A 14,479-nucleotide genomic window follows, 5' to 3' on the forward strand; every position below is an offset into this window, starting at 1 on the left:
AAGGTTTCTCCAATGCTACACAGACAAAGAGCACATCTTCTAGCTAACCAGGTTTGATTTGGCACCAGACTTGATAATTTAATTGATTATTAAATAATGTGTATCCTTCTACCCCAGTCATGCAAATCTTTGATTAGGAGTTTACAACACTTGTCATTTCAATTTTTACTGTGCAAGTTTTCCAAGGCTGAATTTTGTTCCCTTAAAATTAAACCCTTTACTGTCTGTGAAATTCAACATTTTCAGCATGTACTAAAAGTCTATTACCCATGACATCAGCATGTAGTTTGTACACAATGGTTGTAAAATAAAATATAAAAATCCTAGCAGTTGCAGCAAGGGCAGACACCAAGTATTTGAAGGTCCTAAAACTAATTGTATTAACTGATCAATTAAATAGGTTTAGTGCCTTTTACTTACAAAGAAAAATAAAATGGATACATTTATGCATAGAAGTGTATTTAGTTCACTTTTCTATACCATTAAAGAGCTCTGCAGTGTTGAGTTCTCTATACTACAAGAGCGCTCATTTTTGTTGAGTTGTTTTTCCTACACTATTGGAGCGTTTTGTATAGTTGTATTTGAGCCAAGTAAGCAATCAGTTGGACAGTCCTGGGGCAGTCTATTACAACCATGTACTGTATTGGTTCTATTTGAGTTCAATAATACTATACAAACCCTTGCAGTGATCTGAACTCCATGTAAAAGCACAACTGAGAACTTGGTGACCATCCCTAATTACACAGGCCCCATTAAAAAATGGGCAGAATAAACTAAAATGTTTTTTATAAAGTTATAATGTATAGCAGGGATAGTTTAGTGGAGATCCAGATGCTTATCATTGCCCTTTGTCATAATCAGACTCAAATAGTAAATGCCCATCATGTACCATTTTTTTTCTGCCACAAGAGGGCAGTCTCGTCATTTTTATTATTGGTTTTAGCCATCAATAACTAAATTGTTAAATGAAATGTTCAAGATCCCAAAAATAAATACCATTCCTGTGATAGACATGTTTTTAGAACACCAGAACTGGACTGGAGGGAGCACCCTTTTCTAGACTAGGGGGAGTAGTTCAGTTTTTATGTTTCTAGTCTGCCCTGGACAGGCAGGAATTTCCTCTTGGGTGTGAGGCTAGCTGTTCATTGTTCATTGTCTTTGAGGATGCTAAGATTAACACAACCAAATACATTTCCCTACTACTGTAATCTCTGCCTCTCCCTTCCCTCCACCACTCACAAAACAGACTAAAAGCACACCATATTTACAGCTTTTTATTCCTTTTGAAATAAAACTTGAAGACCTTTTTAAGGCATTTTAACATATACATATATCACAAATGAAATACTGCAGTAGCAACATTTTCTAGCTATTATAGAAAAAATGTAAAATCTGCAAAACATTTTCTAAAAAAAACAAAACAAAAAAGTATATCTTGTAGGTGATGGAGAAATCCCACTACATTTAAGATGTACTGCATGCCAAAGGGAGTCCACCTTAATGTAATCTGTTCAGTTGGCAATGGGTCGATATCTTTCTAAAAATATAAGTAACCACAAAAGTTACTGAGACAGTAAGTTTCAATATTCATTGTTATATAAACATTTTACAGATCGGTTCAGTTGTGCAAAAAAAAAAAAAAAAAAAAAAGTAAAACCAAGTACTTTAAAACAATTTGCTACATAGAGCCTGCAGAAAATAAAAGTAATTTCAACTTAAAATGATTCCTACAGTTTAGATGGGATACCTAAACCAGTGTAAATAAAAGACACACTCCCAGACACTGCACTAAAACAGTCAATTGAAGAGGGCCAATAATAAAGCAATAGTGTTAGTGCTAGGACAAACACACTTTCAGTAAAAAATTCTAAAATACAAAATTATCAGTAGTAAAATAAACCTTTACCACTTCAAAAACCTATTGAAGAAAACAGAGTTAAACACTAATGTACAGTAGAATGTGTTTATTTCAGCCGTTATTTATGCATTGGTTTTCTTTATATCATATCCTTTTAATACAGAAATGTATCATTGTTATGTGAATGAATTAATACTAACATGGTAACGCAAACTAATACATTTCAAGCAGTTAATATTCAAATATTTGTCCCAGAACTACTGCGTCTACAAAAGCATGGGTACATCTTTCTGCATTTATTATTATAATAATACAACCCGTACGTCCAAACAGCAGAGAAGGTAATAACTACATTAGGGCAACCATGCATTTTATCGTGGTAGACCGTATGACACAGATCCAAAACAATCACTAAACACTACTGCAGTTCACTGTCACCCCTCCAATATTTAACTCATCTGAAACAAACAATATATGAAAGTTCAAAGGTTAATGGTCACCTAGGAGATAGGGTCATTGCTGAGCTGCTCGTAAGCACCAACATCAACAAGTAGTACACTTACCATCAGCTCCTTCATACATTTTCCAGCCTCGGCTCTTTATGAAACCAGGCTTTCGTGACTTGAATTTAGCCCTGGGGTAACTGGGTACTTTGCATATTTCCAAAACGCTCAAACAATATTTATTATTACATAATTGAACTGAACAATAATACACACTGTATGGAACCACCAGCTGTCTGAAGAGTACCACTGGGCATACAAACTGTGATGAAGTGACCCTCAGCAGCTTTGATGAACTAATTCAGGACCTGCTTGGAATAAAAGATCTAGACTACAATGGATCTCAAGGCCAGAGTTGTGCACCACTGACTTACAGCAAGCCAGCCTACACTGTACTGTATACATATATTTTTTATTCTAGTTATGGTCTTGGCAATGGTGCACACATCACCAGATCTCCTTGACCACTGTGGTCTGTGGTGCTTCCAGCTTGGCAAGCATGGACCTGAAGCCCCCTGTCCGCAGCCAGGAGAAGTTACCCGATGAGGTGGGCTGGCGGCTGGGAGTAGGGGGCTTGTTTTTGCCCCGACTTTCTGAACCCTCCTTCCTTGTAGCGCTTCTCCGTTCCACACTCAAGCCCCTCCTCCCTGTGTCCCTTTCAGTCACTCTCCTCGCAGACCAAGAAGCAGAGGCGAGTCCGGTGAAGCGAGCAGGCCGTTTGGATTTGGAGAGATCAGAACTCGGTGTCCTGCGCACTTCGTTATCATCATCGCTGTCTTGAATGAGCAGCGGGTCTCTCCATGTCTCCTTGCGCTCTTCTCCAGGTTCCCTGCGATCCTCCTCCACTTCAATAATCTCATAAATCAGATCGTTCTGCTCTTCCTGTTTAGCCCTCTTGAATTTCACCTTGGAGGATGGACTCCTTTCTCTTTTCTTCTTTGCATGCTTACCTTTGGCAAGCATTTCCTTTCTTGTACATCTTAACAGGTTTCTACAACAAACAGAACAAAAGGGTTAATTTATTTAGCCCCACGGAGCTCTGCATGCGATTCCTGCAAAATGTCATAGTTTTTAGTCGACTCAAAACATGAACACTGTTCATCGGAAAGGCAGTGGCATAGATTATGTAGCCATTATTTAGTCAATGGTAAAATGTTTAGTACTGTAAACTAAACTCAGACAATACCAATTTAGATACAAGAATTACAAAAAAAAAAGTAATTGGAAAGCAAATAACATGAATGATGCCTGATACATAAGCGAGATGCTGATTTAATTTTGTACAACCTATTTTTCTTAACAATATCCCTTATGAAAACTCCAGTAGCTTTCAGTAGAATAGTGGTTCTCAAACTGGGGGCATGCGAAGGTTCACTCATTCATTTTATATATACACAGCTCTGTAAAATTATCAGTTTCTCTGGTTTTACTATTTATAGGTATGTGTTTGGGTAAAATGAATATTTTTGTTTTATTCTATAAAACTACTGACAACATTTCTCCCAAATTCCAAATAAAAATATTGTCATTTAGAGCATTTATTTGCAGAAAATGACAACCGGTCAAAATAACAAAAAAGACGCAGTGTTGTCAGACCTTGAATAATGCAAAGAAAATAAGTTCATATTCATTTTTAAACATAATACTAATGTTTTAACTTAGGAAGAGTTCAGAAATCAATATTTGGTGGAATAACCCTGATTTTCAAGCACAGCTTTCATGCGTCTTGGCATGCTCTCCACCAGTCTTTCACATTGATGGGTGACTTTATGCCACTCCTGGCGCAAAAATTCAAGCAGCTCGGCTTTGTTTGATGGCTTGTGACCATCCATCTTGATCACATTCCAGAGGTTTTCAATGGGGTTCAGGTCTGAAGATTGGGCTGGCCATGACAGGGTCTTGATCTGGTGGTCCTCCATCCACACCTTGATTGACCTGGCTGTGTGGCATGGAGCATTGTCCTGCTGGAAAAACCAATCCTCAGAGTTGGGGAACATTGTCAGAGCAGAAGGATGCAAGTTTTCTTCCAGGACAACCTTGTACTTGGCTTGGCAGGAATTAACAGTATTTCTAAGAGTCCACTAGAGGTCGTTGGAGAACTCTAAATGTCTGTCTGTACAACTCGGGTGTAAACAATTTGGTAAAAGTGGTAATTAATTATCTAATTAAGAGCCCTACAAAAGGAAGCTCTTTTGTCTGGGTCTGGCTAAAGACGAGCAGCAGCTTGAAAGCAGAACCTGGTGTGAACCGTGGAAGCCATTATTGAGTGTTTGGATCTGGAGAATTGCATCAACTTTGTTTAAAGTCAGCAGAGGGAGCTGGGGTTTGTTGAGTCCCAAACAGGACAACCTATATTGTTACTGTGTGTAACCTTTCTCGTGTTGTTTTGTTGGGGGAAACGGCTTCGCCGTTCCCAACTATTTAATTAGGGAACCCAAGTGTTGAGTTGGCACTCCTTGTAGGAGTTAGGCTTTTGTTTTGTTTATTTTCATTTCTCCGTGCACTGTAAATAAAACACACTATTGGTTTGGAAACAATCTGAAGTGTCCAAGTCCATTACTGTGAAAATCCTGCACAACATACAGCCACTTTGTCACAATATACATTAACTTGAAGCAAAACACTGCTGACACCTCCTGGAACATCAAAGGTTTTAGATGGCAATGTGCATCTGACTTGTGCCCTTTAAGCTTGCATATTATTGCACGAAGTCCACTGCCATCTGGTGAGGTATGTTTTTATTGGCTTACTATGAGGTGTGCACATTAAGCATTGGACACGATCAGTAAACTAATTTGCAGTGTTATGTTTGCTCTTTACCATGGATCGTTGGCTGGTTTGTGCAGAAGAAAAAAAACCAAAAAAAAACAGCAGTGACATACAGAGGAGCCAGTGGCTTGCTTTTTTTTTTCTTTTTAAACCGGTATATGTACATGTGTGTGGAGGTTGGTAGACATCAAAGTACCACAGACCAGAGGAAGGGGGCGCAGTCCAAAGAGTTTGAGAACCACTGCAGTAGAACATGCAAGAATAAGAAAGTGTCTACAGTAAATGTCCACTGATAGGTGCTGTTCCTCAGTGTCCTTAATCTTACAGTATCAGTAAACAATTTCAGTGTGTGAAAGGGCATAGCTTTTTGTATCAAGGAAGCAGAATACTGATACAAAAAAAATGTAAAAATGTCTCAATAATCAGATTATTGTCCCACACGTAGTAGAAACTGGTACAACATTTTTTGAATGCACAAGCCATTCCTCCTCTTACCTCTGAAGGAATACATGTGGCCAGGAGCATCTTTCCTTGTGGTTTCCATCGCAGGCCAACTGGTCCTGCTTCTCAATCCTGTTTCTTACTTTTCTCAAAACGTTCCACAGTTTTCTGCAATTGTACATGTAGAGATGCTGGGTTACAACCTCACAAAGCATTCCTACTGAATCTTGTTTTCTTTCATTTATTTATTTATTCCAAATAACAGAAATATTTGTGAATATCTCATCAGTAGATGAAAGTAACATTAGTCTATAATCTTATGTTAAATTGCTTGATTTACATCACTGCTGGTAATTCGTTTTAAGATGTAAATTGCCTTACAAAAAAAAAAATTCTATGAAAGGGCTTGTCTGCACAAATGAACTTGTCTGTTGACACATAATTTCCCCCATGTGTATCAAATCCTGTGTAGGCCCACTTATGCATGCTTGATTATTAGAAGGGGAATGAAGCCACCCCATTACTGAAGATACCAAGATATTTAGTGAGCAAGGGGTCTGAATTGGAATTAGTCTGCCTCACAGTTACACGGTAACTGCAGTATTTATTAAGTGTGTACCAATGATCATATTTGCCGAGTATTTACCTTTAACAAATTTGAAGCTTTTGGGTGTTAATTAAATTGAATAACACCTGTAAATTACTCAACACAAAACAATGTGGTCTGTTTCCTGTGTTTGCACAATTATTGAGTATCAATCAAGAACAGTCTGTCACGTTACCAAACTCAAACTCATTTATATTTTAGAAGTGATTGATTTACCTTTCTTTCACCCTTTTGACATTTTTTTCTTCACTTTCCTTAGTTTTAGTTAGATATGCATCATCTCTGCAGTGAATTTCGGGATTATAGTCCTGTCAAATTGTTATCTCGGATTAAGCTCGACAAAGTAATACATATCCCAGTTTCCACAGTGGTAGCTCGTGTTAGGGTTAAGAAAAGGTCACATTACGTTATAAGTCAGCTGCCTCTGCTAGTTTTGCAACATGTTTTCATTATCAGTTTATGGCCTCGGTACGGCAGCCAAAATGTGAGTGCCCCCAATGAGAGGAAAATACGCCATTGATTGGTACTCGATTGTAAAGGTGAGGGAAGGGCAGCTTTTCTTGTTTTTAAATCAACACATTCATAAATTAGGTGTATTTTGATGTAGTTCATATCTGCTGACAAATACTTCTTAAAGGCAATTACTCTGAAATAGTGTATCAGCACACCCCTAGTACTCCTCCACACACTAACGTGTTGGTGGACTCCACAATGACACTTGCCCTCTGGTCCGTGGAAATCTTCGTGGTAAGCGCCTTTTCAATAAAACCCACTCATCACAGGACAAGGAAGAAGGATCTATTTAAAAATGGAGATAAAAAACAAAAGCACAGTATGTAGGTCATTGATAAAGATGTGTAAACATTAGACAACATGCATATTCAAAATTACCAGCAGTGTTTGTAAAGTTATATAAAAATAGCACTGAGAATTGGAAGTGAAATCAACTTGGATCAGACTTTCCTCAATGACTTATAATCAAATTCTTCAAATCAGCAACTAGAGTTTCCCAGAAAACCGCATGTACCCAAGTGTAAGACCATGTAGAACTGAGCGACTTCACAGAAATTGCAGTATGAACCACCGAGAATTATTGTGAACATTAGAAAATGTTTAGGGGGAAAAAGCAATTTGAATATGAAGTTTTTTTTATATATACACACACACACACATACCATGGTCAACTGTCTTGGTCACTGGCTTCATTTCACTCCTCATTCTCCAGTACAGCTCTAGACACTGTGTGCAGAGGCTGTTGGCTGCATCAGACAGCCCTGAATGCACAGACAGGCCGTCATCGTCATCACACACAGTGTTATCATTCTCATCTTTGCTTTCTCCATCTTGTTCATATTCATCATCATCATCTATAATGCAGACCACCTCCACTGGAAGTACGGCAGGGTTCCTTGCCCTCCAGGCACTGTGTTCATCAGTCTTGCTGAGGTGCACGCGGGCCTCGCTCCCTTGTTGTGCCTGGTTCTCTGTTTCTATGGTTGTGGACAGGTTGCTGCGAGAGCCCTGGCTGCTAGAACACCATGAGCTGGGGGGTGACAGCGTGCTCTTGGATCCTTCAGTCCAGAGTCTGCGCACAGGCAGCGGGGTCGGGCTGTAGTGCACGGCTGCTGCTGCTTCTTTATTGGCTCTCCTGGACAGGCAGTGACCTTGATCTGTCCTATCATCTAGCCTGCTGTATTTAAAGGCATCAGAGCGCATGTCATTGCTGTTGGGTGGTCTTATTAACCTCTTGTACCTGGGAGAAAAAAAAAAAAGTAAGAAGTTTGTACCAAAATAAACGTGCGACTAGAGGTAACTTGATAATTAGTCTCACCTTCTGCATCTGTGTGAGCTGCCCTGTGCTGACAATAGTGTCGTGAATGGATCATTCAGTTCATTGCTGCTGCTAAGGAGATGCAGTGAATAAGATTTTTTTTTTTTTTTGTATTAAGGAAGCTCACATTTAAAGGGGAGACTGATATCAATCTCCAGTATCTCTAGTCTCACAAGTCCTTGTGATGAACCAACTAGAAACACCTTGTAATGGTCGTTAGTTGACATTGTTATGAACCACGCTGAGCTCAAACTTTTTACAAATAAGTTTCATGGATGTGATGAAAAACTAAAAACAACATGAATCATAGTGCATGTTGGTGCAATAGTGATCTCATTTTGTACAAGCTATTTATTCTATCTGTAGAATATCCCTTGTGGAAACTCCAGTAGCTTTCAGTATCATTTGTGAATGACTTCAGTGTGTGAACGAGCATGGGCTTTTTGTTGCAGAGAAGCATAAACAAAGTTATGTAATTCAATTATTTAAATCAATCCCATCTACAAAACAGGTATGCCAGGTGCAGTTATCCCCGCCACCACTGTAAATTCAAAAGTTAGTTAAATTCATTTTAATCACAGGTTACTTTTTAAATACTGTGTGTTTAAAATGGTTTGTACTTGCAGCACCTCTTTCTACGCTAGCATGCACGCCACACTTGAATATCAGGTTTAATGACATATTTGTCCTGTTAGATTTCTTCACCAAAACAAATTATTATGTTTGACCTGCTTGCTTTCTTCAATAGCACTAAACCATGAATCTGGTTGCAGCTTTACCTGGCTACCACTGTTGTCTCAATTTTACAAACTGGAATGCATGTCTTCCAGTTTCTAAAATTGTACTCGTAACCTGCTATTAACACAACGAATAAATAAGTCATTGTAATAATTACATTTTTTAGGGTGGCATAATTTGACAAAAATAGGCCGTCTTCGATTTGCAGCATGAAAGTTTACATTTTTATTGTTTGTTTTTGTTTTTTTCGTAAAACATCACTTACCGGAAATATATACCTAGGTTTTCGTTTGCTTTCAACTTACCGGAAATATATACCTAGGTTTTCGTTTGCTTTCAACTTACCGTTTAATATCTTGACACCAGTTCTCTTTTATTCAGCTATATGAAAATTAATAAATACCAATATAAATCTATTAAAAATAGAGCTGCGTATAGCGCTCTGTCAGGATTATATCAGTCAGAACATTAATACATACAGATTTTCAAACTCGTTGTCTATCTCCGAACAGCGTCGCGTTTTCGTAGTCTTCATGTCCCTATCGTTTTTTGTTTCAACAGTTATTTTTTATCTTCATATAATTCTTTTTTTTCACTCACGGTAACAATCCGTAGTTATGACACAGGCCCGGTTTTTGGGATAGAACCGCATAAAAGTCTCGCGTTTTGATTGGTCCTTGTCTGTTAGCGGAATATGACGTCACCACGAGTGAGAATTCTGGGAAAGCCTAGACACATTTTTTTTTTTAGCATTGATCGGAAAGAGATGTATGCTTTCCAGAATCTTTCAGTTAAAATGTAATATGGTATTTTGCTGTACAATATAACAAACTATGGGTGACTATTACTTTATGTAAATAATCGTGTTTTGCACGAATGTAAGAATTGGCTTGCTGTGGTGATGTGTCTTTCAAATATCATATATAGGCCTATCTATAATCGTTTGCGTAATTTATTTTAAACTTTTTATTTTAGACTGCTCGTTCTCAGGCTATGTCCCAAATTCTGCGCCGATTTGGCCCACATTCTGGGCCGCTTTAGTTTTCAGATAATTCCGGGCCGCTCTGCTGTTTCGAATTCAGCCAGTTTTGGTTACAGATGACAGCCCAGTTTCTAGGTCATGCTCAGTTTACCATAAAAATGTACACCAGAACTGCACCTTGAATTCATTTAAGAGTAACCCTTAGTACATGAATCAAAGTTAATGTATTTTTATTATTTTTTTAAAGAAAAAAACAGAACTCAAATTTAAATGTTTTTAAAAAAAGCTTATTTCTTTATTACAATGAAGAAACTACATTGCACTGAAATAGATACGTCAAAAATGTTTTCCTTTATTAAAGGTTAATATTAAAACACATTTTTGAGAAGGAACATGGAATTCCAAAAAAAAGGACATCTCATTTGCTTATGTAATGCCCATCAATATATAGTCATGCGTGGGTGTTTATCAGACCTCAACATGAATAGAAGGCAGAATTCAAAATATTTTATTCACCTGTCACATGCACACACAAAAAAAAACAGTAAAGGCTTATACATCTGTTTCATTTATGAGTTTTAAGAGACCAGTGCCCTTCAACAACTTAACATGAATATTATTGGATTGGATTGGTCTAATATTCCTTATCTATTCCTGATAGGCTATACTGTAGTCTATACATAATGTTTAAACAGTTGGACTATGCAAATACAAAGGAAAACAAAATACATTGTAAAATACTAATGATTACATCTAGTGAGAGATTACAGACATTGTTGTGCAAAGTACAAGTAACGTGTAAAAATGTGCTCCTCAACTATTAACTGTACAGTCCTTCCCACTTGGAAACATTTACACTGGCCATAAAAGGGTTAATTGCAAGAGAGATAGAATGACAAAAGTTAATTGTATCAACCTGCTTGACCTACTTAATGCCTAGATTGATACTTTTTGTAGTTGATACTTCTAATAATACTTGGCGTGCAGGCATCCCCGGGCGGTGCAAAGCAGGCAGCAACCCCAGGAGGAGCAGCTTAGGCATCCCCAGGCGATGGCGTGGCTGCCCTAGGCGGTGTAGGCTTGGCAGCCCTAGGCGGTGCAAGACAGGGCAGGAACTGTCCCTCGGGAGGCGACGGCAGCAGCAGACCCTCGGGAGGCGAGGGCGGGAGGGGAGCCCCTGGCCAAACAGGTGACAGCGGGAGCTCCACTTCTCCCTCTGGTGGTGGAGGCAGGAGCAGCAGGTAATCCTCTCCCAGCACTCAATACAACGGCTGGGCTTCTTGTGGGAGGGGGCAGTTGAGTGGGAAATGCCCCCGCTCCCCACAGATGTAGCACCAGTAGGACCCCTCCACTGTGCTGAGGAGGGCATCCCAGCTGCTCTACTCCTGTGGCTGTGGCTCTGGTTCCACCTCCTCTTCCTGAGGTGGGGGGCGGTAGTAGTCAGACAACACGTGCCCAACCTTGCCAACTGCAAAGCACCACTCCTCCCCCCTCAAGCAGGTCATGCAGACCTCCAGCCCTGGTTTCCCTCTCCTTTCCTGGGGCTGCCTTTGCTACAGCTTCTGCAGCTGCTTCCTTCCCATTCTTCAAAAAAACTCACAAAAAAACAAAAATAAGGCACCCGCATACCTGTTCTGGCCTGAGTCCAGGAGGCGCTGGAATCCCACCCTGCCACCACGTGTGACAGGGCGGCCGAGGGTGGTAACGCCAGGCCAGAAGCAGGAACTATACAGACAGGTAGGAACTCGGGTTCAAAGCGCACTGCAGCGCTATTTTTATTAACATAAATAAATAAAATATCCAAACAGAAAACACTGCTCACAGAGCAAAAATAAAAAGGGTAAACAAACCAAATCACGAACACAAAAAAAACAAAACAATACCTCAGTCAAGCTGGGCAATCGCCTTCACTGATCCTATAGGTTTGTATTTTTCGTTCTCAGGCTCTCTCTTTCTCTCTCGGTCTCTCCTCTGGAACAGGGATGTTATCTGAAATCCAAAGCGGCCCAGAAATTGGGACGTAGCCTGAGAACAAGCAGTCTATATTGTGATTACACTAGAGATAAACTAATGAATCCTGTAATAAAACTGAAATAATGTGCAAGATATATATTTGCAATTAAAATAAATCTCGCAAACGATTATAGAAATATGCTATTTGAAAGAAAAAAGTACATCACCACAGAAAGCCAATTCTTACATTTCTGCATAACATGAAAGTTTATATAAAATAATAGTCACCCATAGTTTGTTATATTAGTACAGCAAAATACCACATTATATTTTAATTGAAAGGTTCTGGAAAGCAAAATATTGGGCACGTGTTAAGTGTGTGTTGTCTGCTGTCATGGAGTGTGCCTGGATGATTGGTTTTCTCTCTCTCTCTCTCTCTCTCTCTCTCTCTCTCTCTCTCTCTCTCTCTCTCTCTCTCTCTCTCTCTGTCCGATCACAATGTTAAAAATGCCTCCAAACTTTCCCACTCATGCTGACGTGATATTCATCTGACAGACAAGGACCAATCAAAAAGCAAGACTGTTATGCGGTTCCATCATAAAAACCAGGCATATAGAGAGGGTCCTCGTAATTGTGGAGGACAGGGCGTGAAAGATTATAGTGAAATGCAATCCGAAACTTACATAGGAGGCTAGGATTGAATAATAAAATAAAAGCTTGGTGAAGATTGGTACAATGTCAAGGCAGTTATCATGTTCACATTGCAGTGTGTGACAGACAGACCATTATATGAAATGACTTACGATTGTAAGTCGCCCTGGATAAGGGCGTCTGCTAAGAAATAAATAATAATAATAATAATAATATAATATATATTATAGTAATACGTAACATAAGGTACACTAGAATATTTGTTCATTTGCAAAACGTTATCAATGTAACACTATTAAAGTTGAAAAATATCACAAAAGTAAGAAAGGTCTGACTTTACTAGCCTAATGAATTAATTACAAAACAAAGGATGCGCCGCCCGGGGGGGTGAGGGTTTGGGTCGGCCAGGGTGTCCTCGGCTCACCGCGCACCAGAGACCCCTGTGGTCTGGCCAAGCGCCTGTGGGCTTGCCTGTAAGCTACCCAGAGCTGCGTTGTCCTCCGACGCTGTAGCTCTGAGGTGGCTGCATGGTGAGTCTGCAGAGTGAAAAGAAACGGTTAGCTGACAGCACACGCTTCGGAGGACAGTGTGTGTTCGTCTTCGCCCTCCCGAGTCAGCACAGGGGTGGTAGCGGTGAGCTGAGCCTAAAAATAATTGGCTATGCCAAATTGGGGAGAAAATAATTAAAAAAAACAATTGGCGACTACTAAATTAAAAAAAAAAAGATCTTATGTGCATTTCAGGTAAAAACAAAGTAGACAACCCATCCTTTTTATGCCCCCCACTTTGCGGGCTGTAGATAATTGCATGAAGCATACACAATGTTATCATTTTTTTATAGGCCTGGTTCATTTAATCGTGCCATATTCTTTTTTTGTTGTTGTTTAAAGAAGCTTTTTTGTATAATATGGTGTACTGCATCAGTAAGGAATTGGATAGGCCCAAAACCAGTTTTAAATATTGACACTGGGCAGCAGTGTGGAGTAGCGGGCAGCAGTGTGGAGTAGTGGTTAGGGCTCTGGACTCTTGACCGGAGGGTTGTGGGTTCAATCCCCAGTGGGGGACACTGCTGTTGTACCCTTGAGCAAGGTACTTTACCTAGATTGCTCCAGTAAAACCCCAACTGTATAAATGGGTAATTGTATGTAAAATTAATGTGATATCTGTATAATGTGAAATAATGTATAATGTGATATCTTGTAAGTCACCCTGGATAAGGGCGTCTGCTAAGAAATAAATAATAATAATAATAATAATAATAATAATAATAACTGGAGCTTGCTGATGCTCCATTGCCTTCTAAACTCTTGAGCGCTGGAAAGGAAACAAACATTAGAAGATCCTTTTTCTCAACCAAAATATCATGAATTGTTAATTGTATGTAAAAAAATAATATGATATATGTATAATGTGATATCTTGTAACAACTGTAAGTCGCCCTGGATAAGGGCATCTAATGTCATAGCAATTAAATCATAAAAAAGAGTACTGCTTAGCATAATAAGAAATGAATAAAAAAAACACATCCAAACGTTTGTATGAATTTACTATTAAATTTCATTTAGCATGTTACTATCTGCACAAAAAACTATAAATAGTTTTTATAGAAGAAGTTCATAAACATTCACTTTATATAACCCCTCACTTAGTTAAAGAATATAAAGATGCCCAAATATTAGAAACAGTGTTGGTGTGTATTATTCAGAAAAATATAGAAAAAGACTGGAGAGAATGTAAAGCCCGTGGCCACACTTTGCTGGGAATTGCCAGTTGCTATGTGCTGTACGACTGCAAGTCTTTCTGCAGGTGTCACTGCAATGCTGTGTATTTTTTTGCGTTGAAGCAATAGTCCCAATCTGTTGAACAGATCATCAAACCTTTCACCTGTCTTTCCAAAAATGCCTTTCTTTCTGACAACAGCAAGTCTGTTACAGCAAGTATTTCTGGGAGAAATCTTTATCGTGTCCATGTTTCTATAAATAACTACAGATTTCTACCAATTACTATATAGGTTTAGTTTTTAAAGTACACATCAAGTAACCAGACTAATGGGCACATTACTGTTGCAATCCCTGGGCAAAGTAAGCTGCAATGCTGAAGGTCCAGCGACACAAGAGGTACTAGAAAGCTTGATTGCCTTTTCAAT

General features: G+C 39.0%; 1 protein-coding gene across 2 annotated transcripts; it reads right to left on the reverse strand.

Annotated features, from left to right (window-relative positions):
- Positions 1 to 1,258: 1,258 nt before the first annotated feature.
- si:ch211-227n13.3 (uncharacterized) lies at positions 1,259 to 9,423 on the reverse strand. Of its 2 annotated transcripts, none has more exons than XM_034004534.3 (5): positions 9,227 to 9,423; positions 7,354 to 7,931; positions 6,901 to 6,976; positions 5,626 to 5,739; positions 1,259 to 3,352 (listed from the first exon to the last, which is right to left on the reverse strand). In XM_034004534.3, exons 1-5 carry the CDS (start codon positions 9,280 to 9,282, stop codon positions 2,809 to 2,811), a joined length of 1,368 nt encoding a protein of 455 aa, XP_033860425.3. In that variant the 5' UTR covers positions 9,283 to 9,423; the 3' UTR covers positions 1,259 to 2,808. The 2 variants fall into 2 exon arrangements, with proteins under 2 accessions (XP_033860425.3, XP_058888009.1); XM_059032026.1 differs by having other exon boundaries at positions 9,093 to 9,233.
- Between the last annotated feature and the right edge of the window lie 5,056 nt (positions 9,424 to 14,479).

This window comes from Acipenser ruthenus, chromosome 10 (genome assembly GCF_902713425.1).
Source record: "Acipenser ruthenus chromosome 10, fAciRut3.2 maternal haplotype, whole genome shotgun sequence".
Classification (NCBI taxonomy): Eukaryota; Metazoa; Chordata; class Actinopteri; order Acipenseriformes; family Acipenseridae; genus Acipenser; species Acipenser ruthenus.

Coding starts and splice junctions, on each gene's coding strand:
- si:ch211-227n13.3 (XM_034004534.3), bottom strand. CDS start 9,282: ATGAAGACTACGAAAACGCGACGCTGTTCGGAGATAGACAACGAGTTT. Junction 5,740..6,900: donor AGATTTCCACGGACCAGAGG/GCAAGTGTCATT, acceptor GTACAATTGCAG/AAAACTGTGGAACGTTTTGA. Junction 3,353..5,625: donor CCACATGTATTCCTTCAGAG/GTAAGAGGAGGA, acceptor TGTTTGTTGTAG/AAACCTGTTAAGATGTACAA.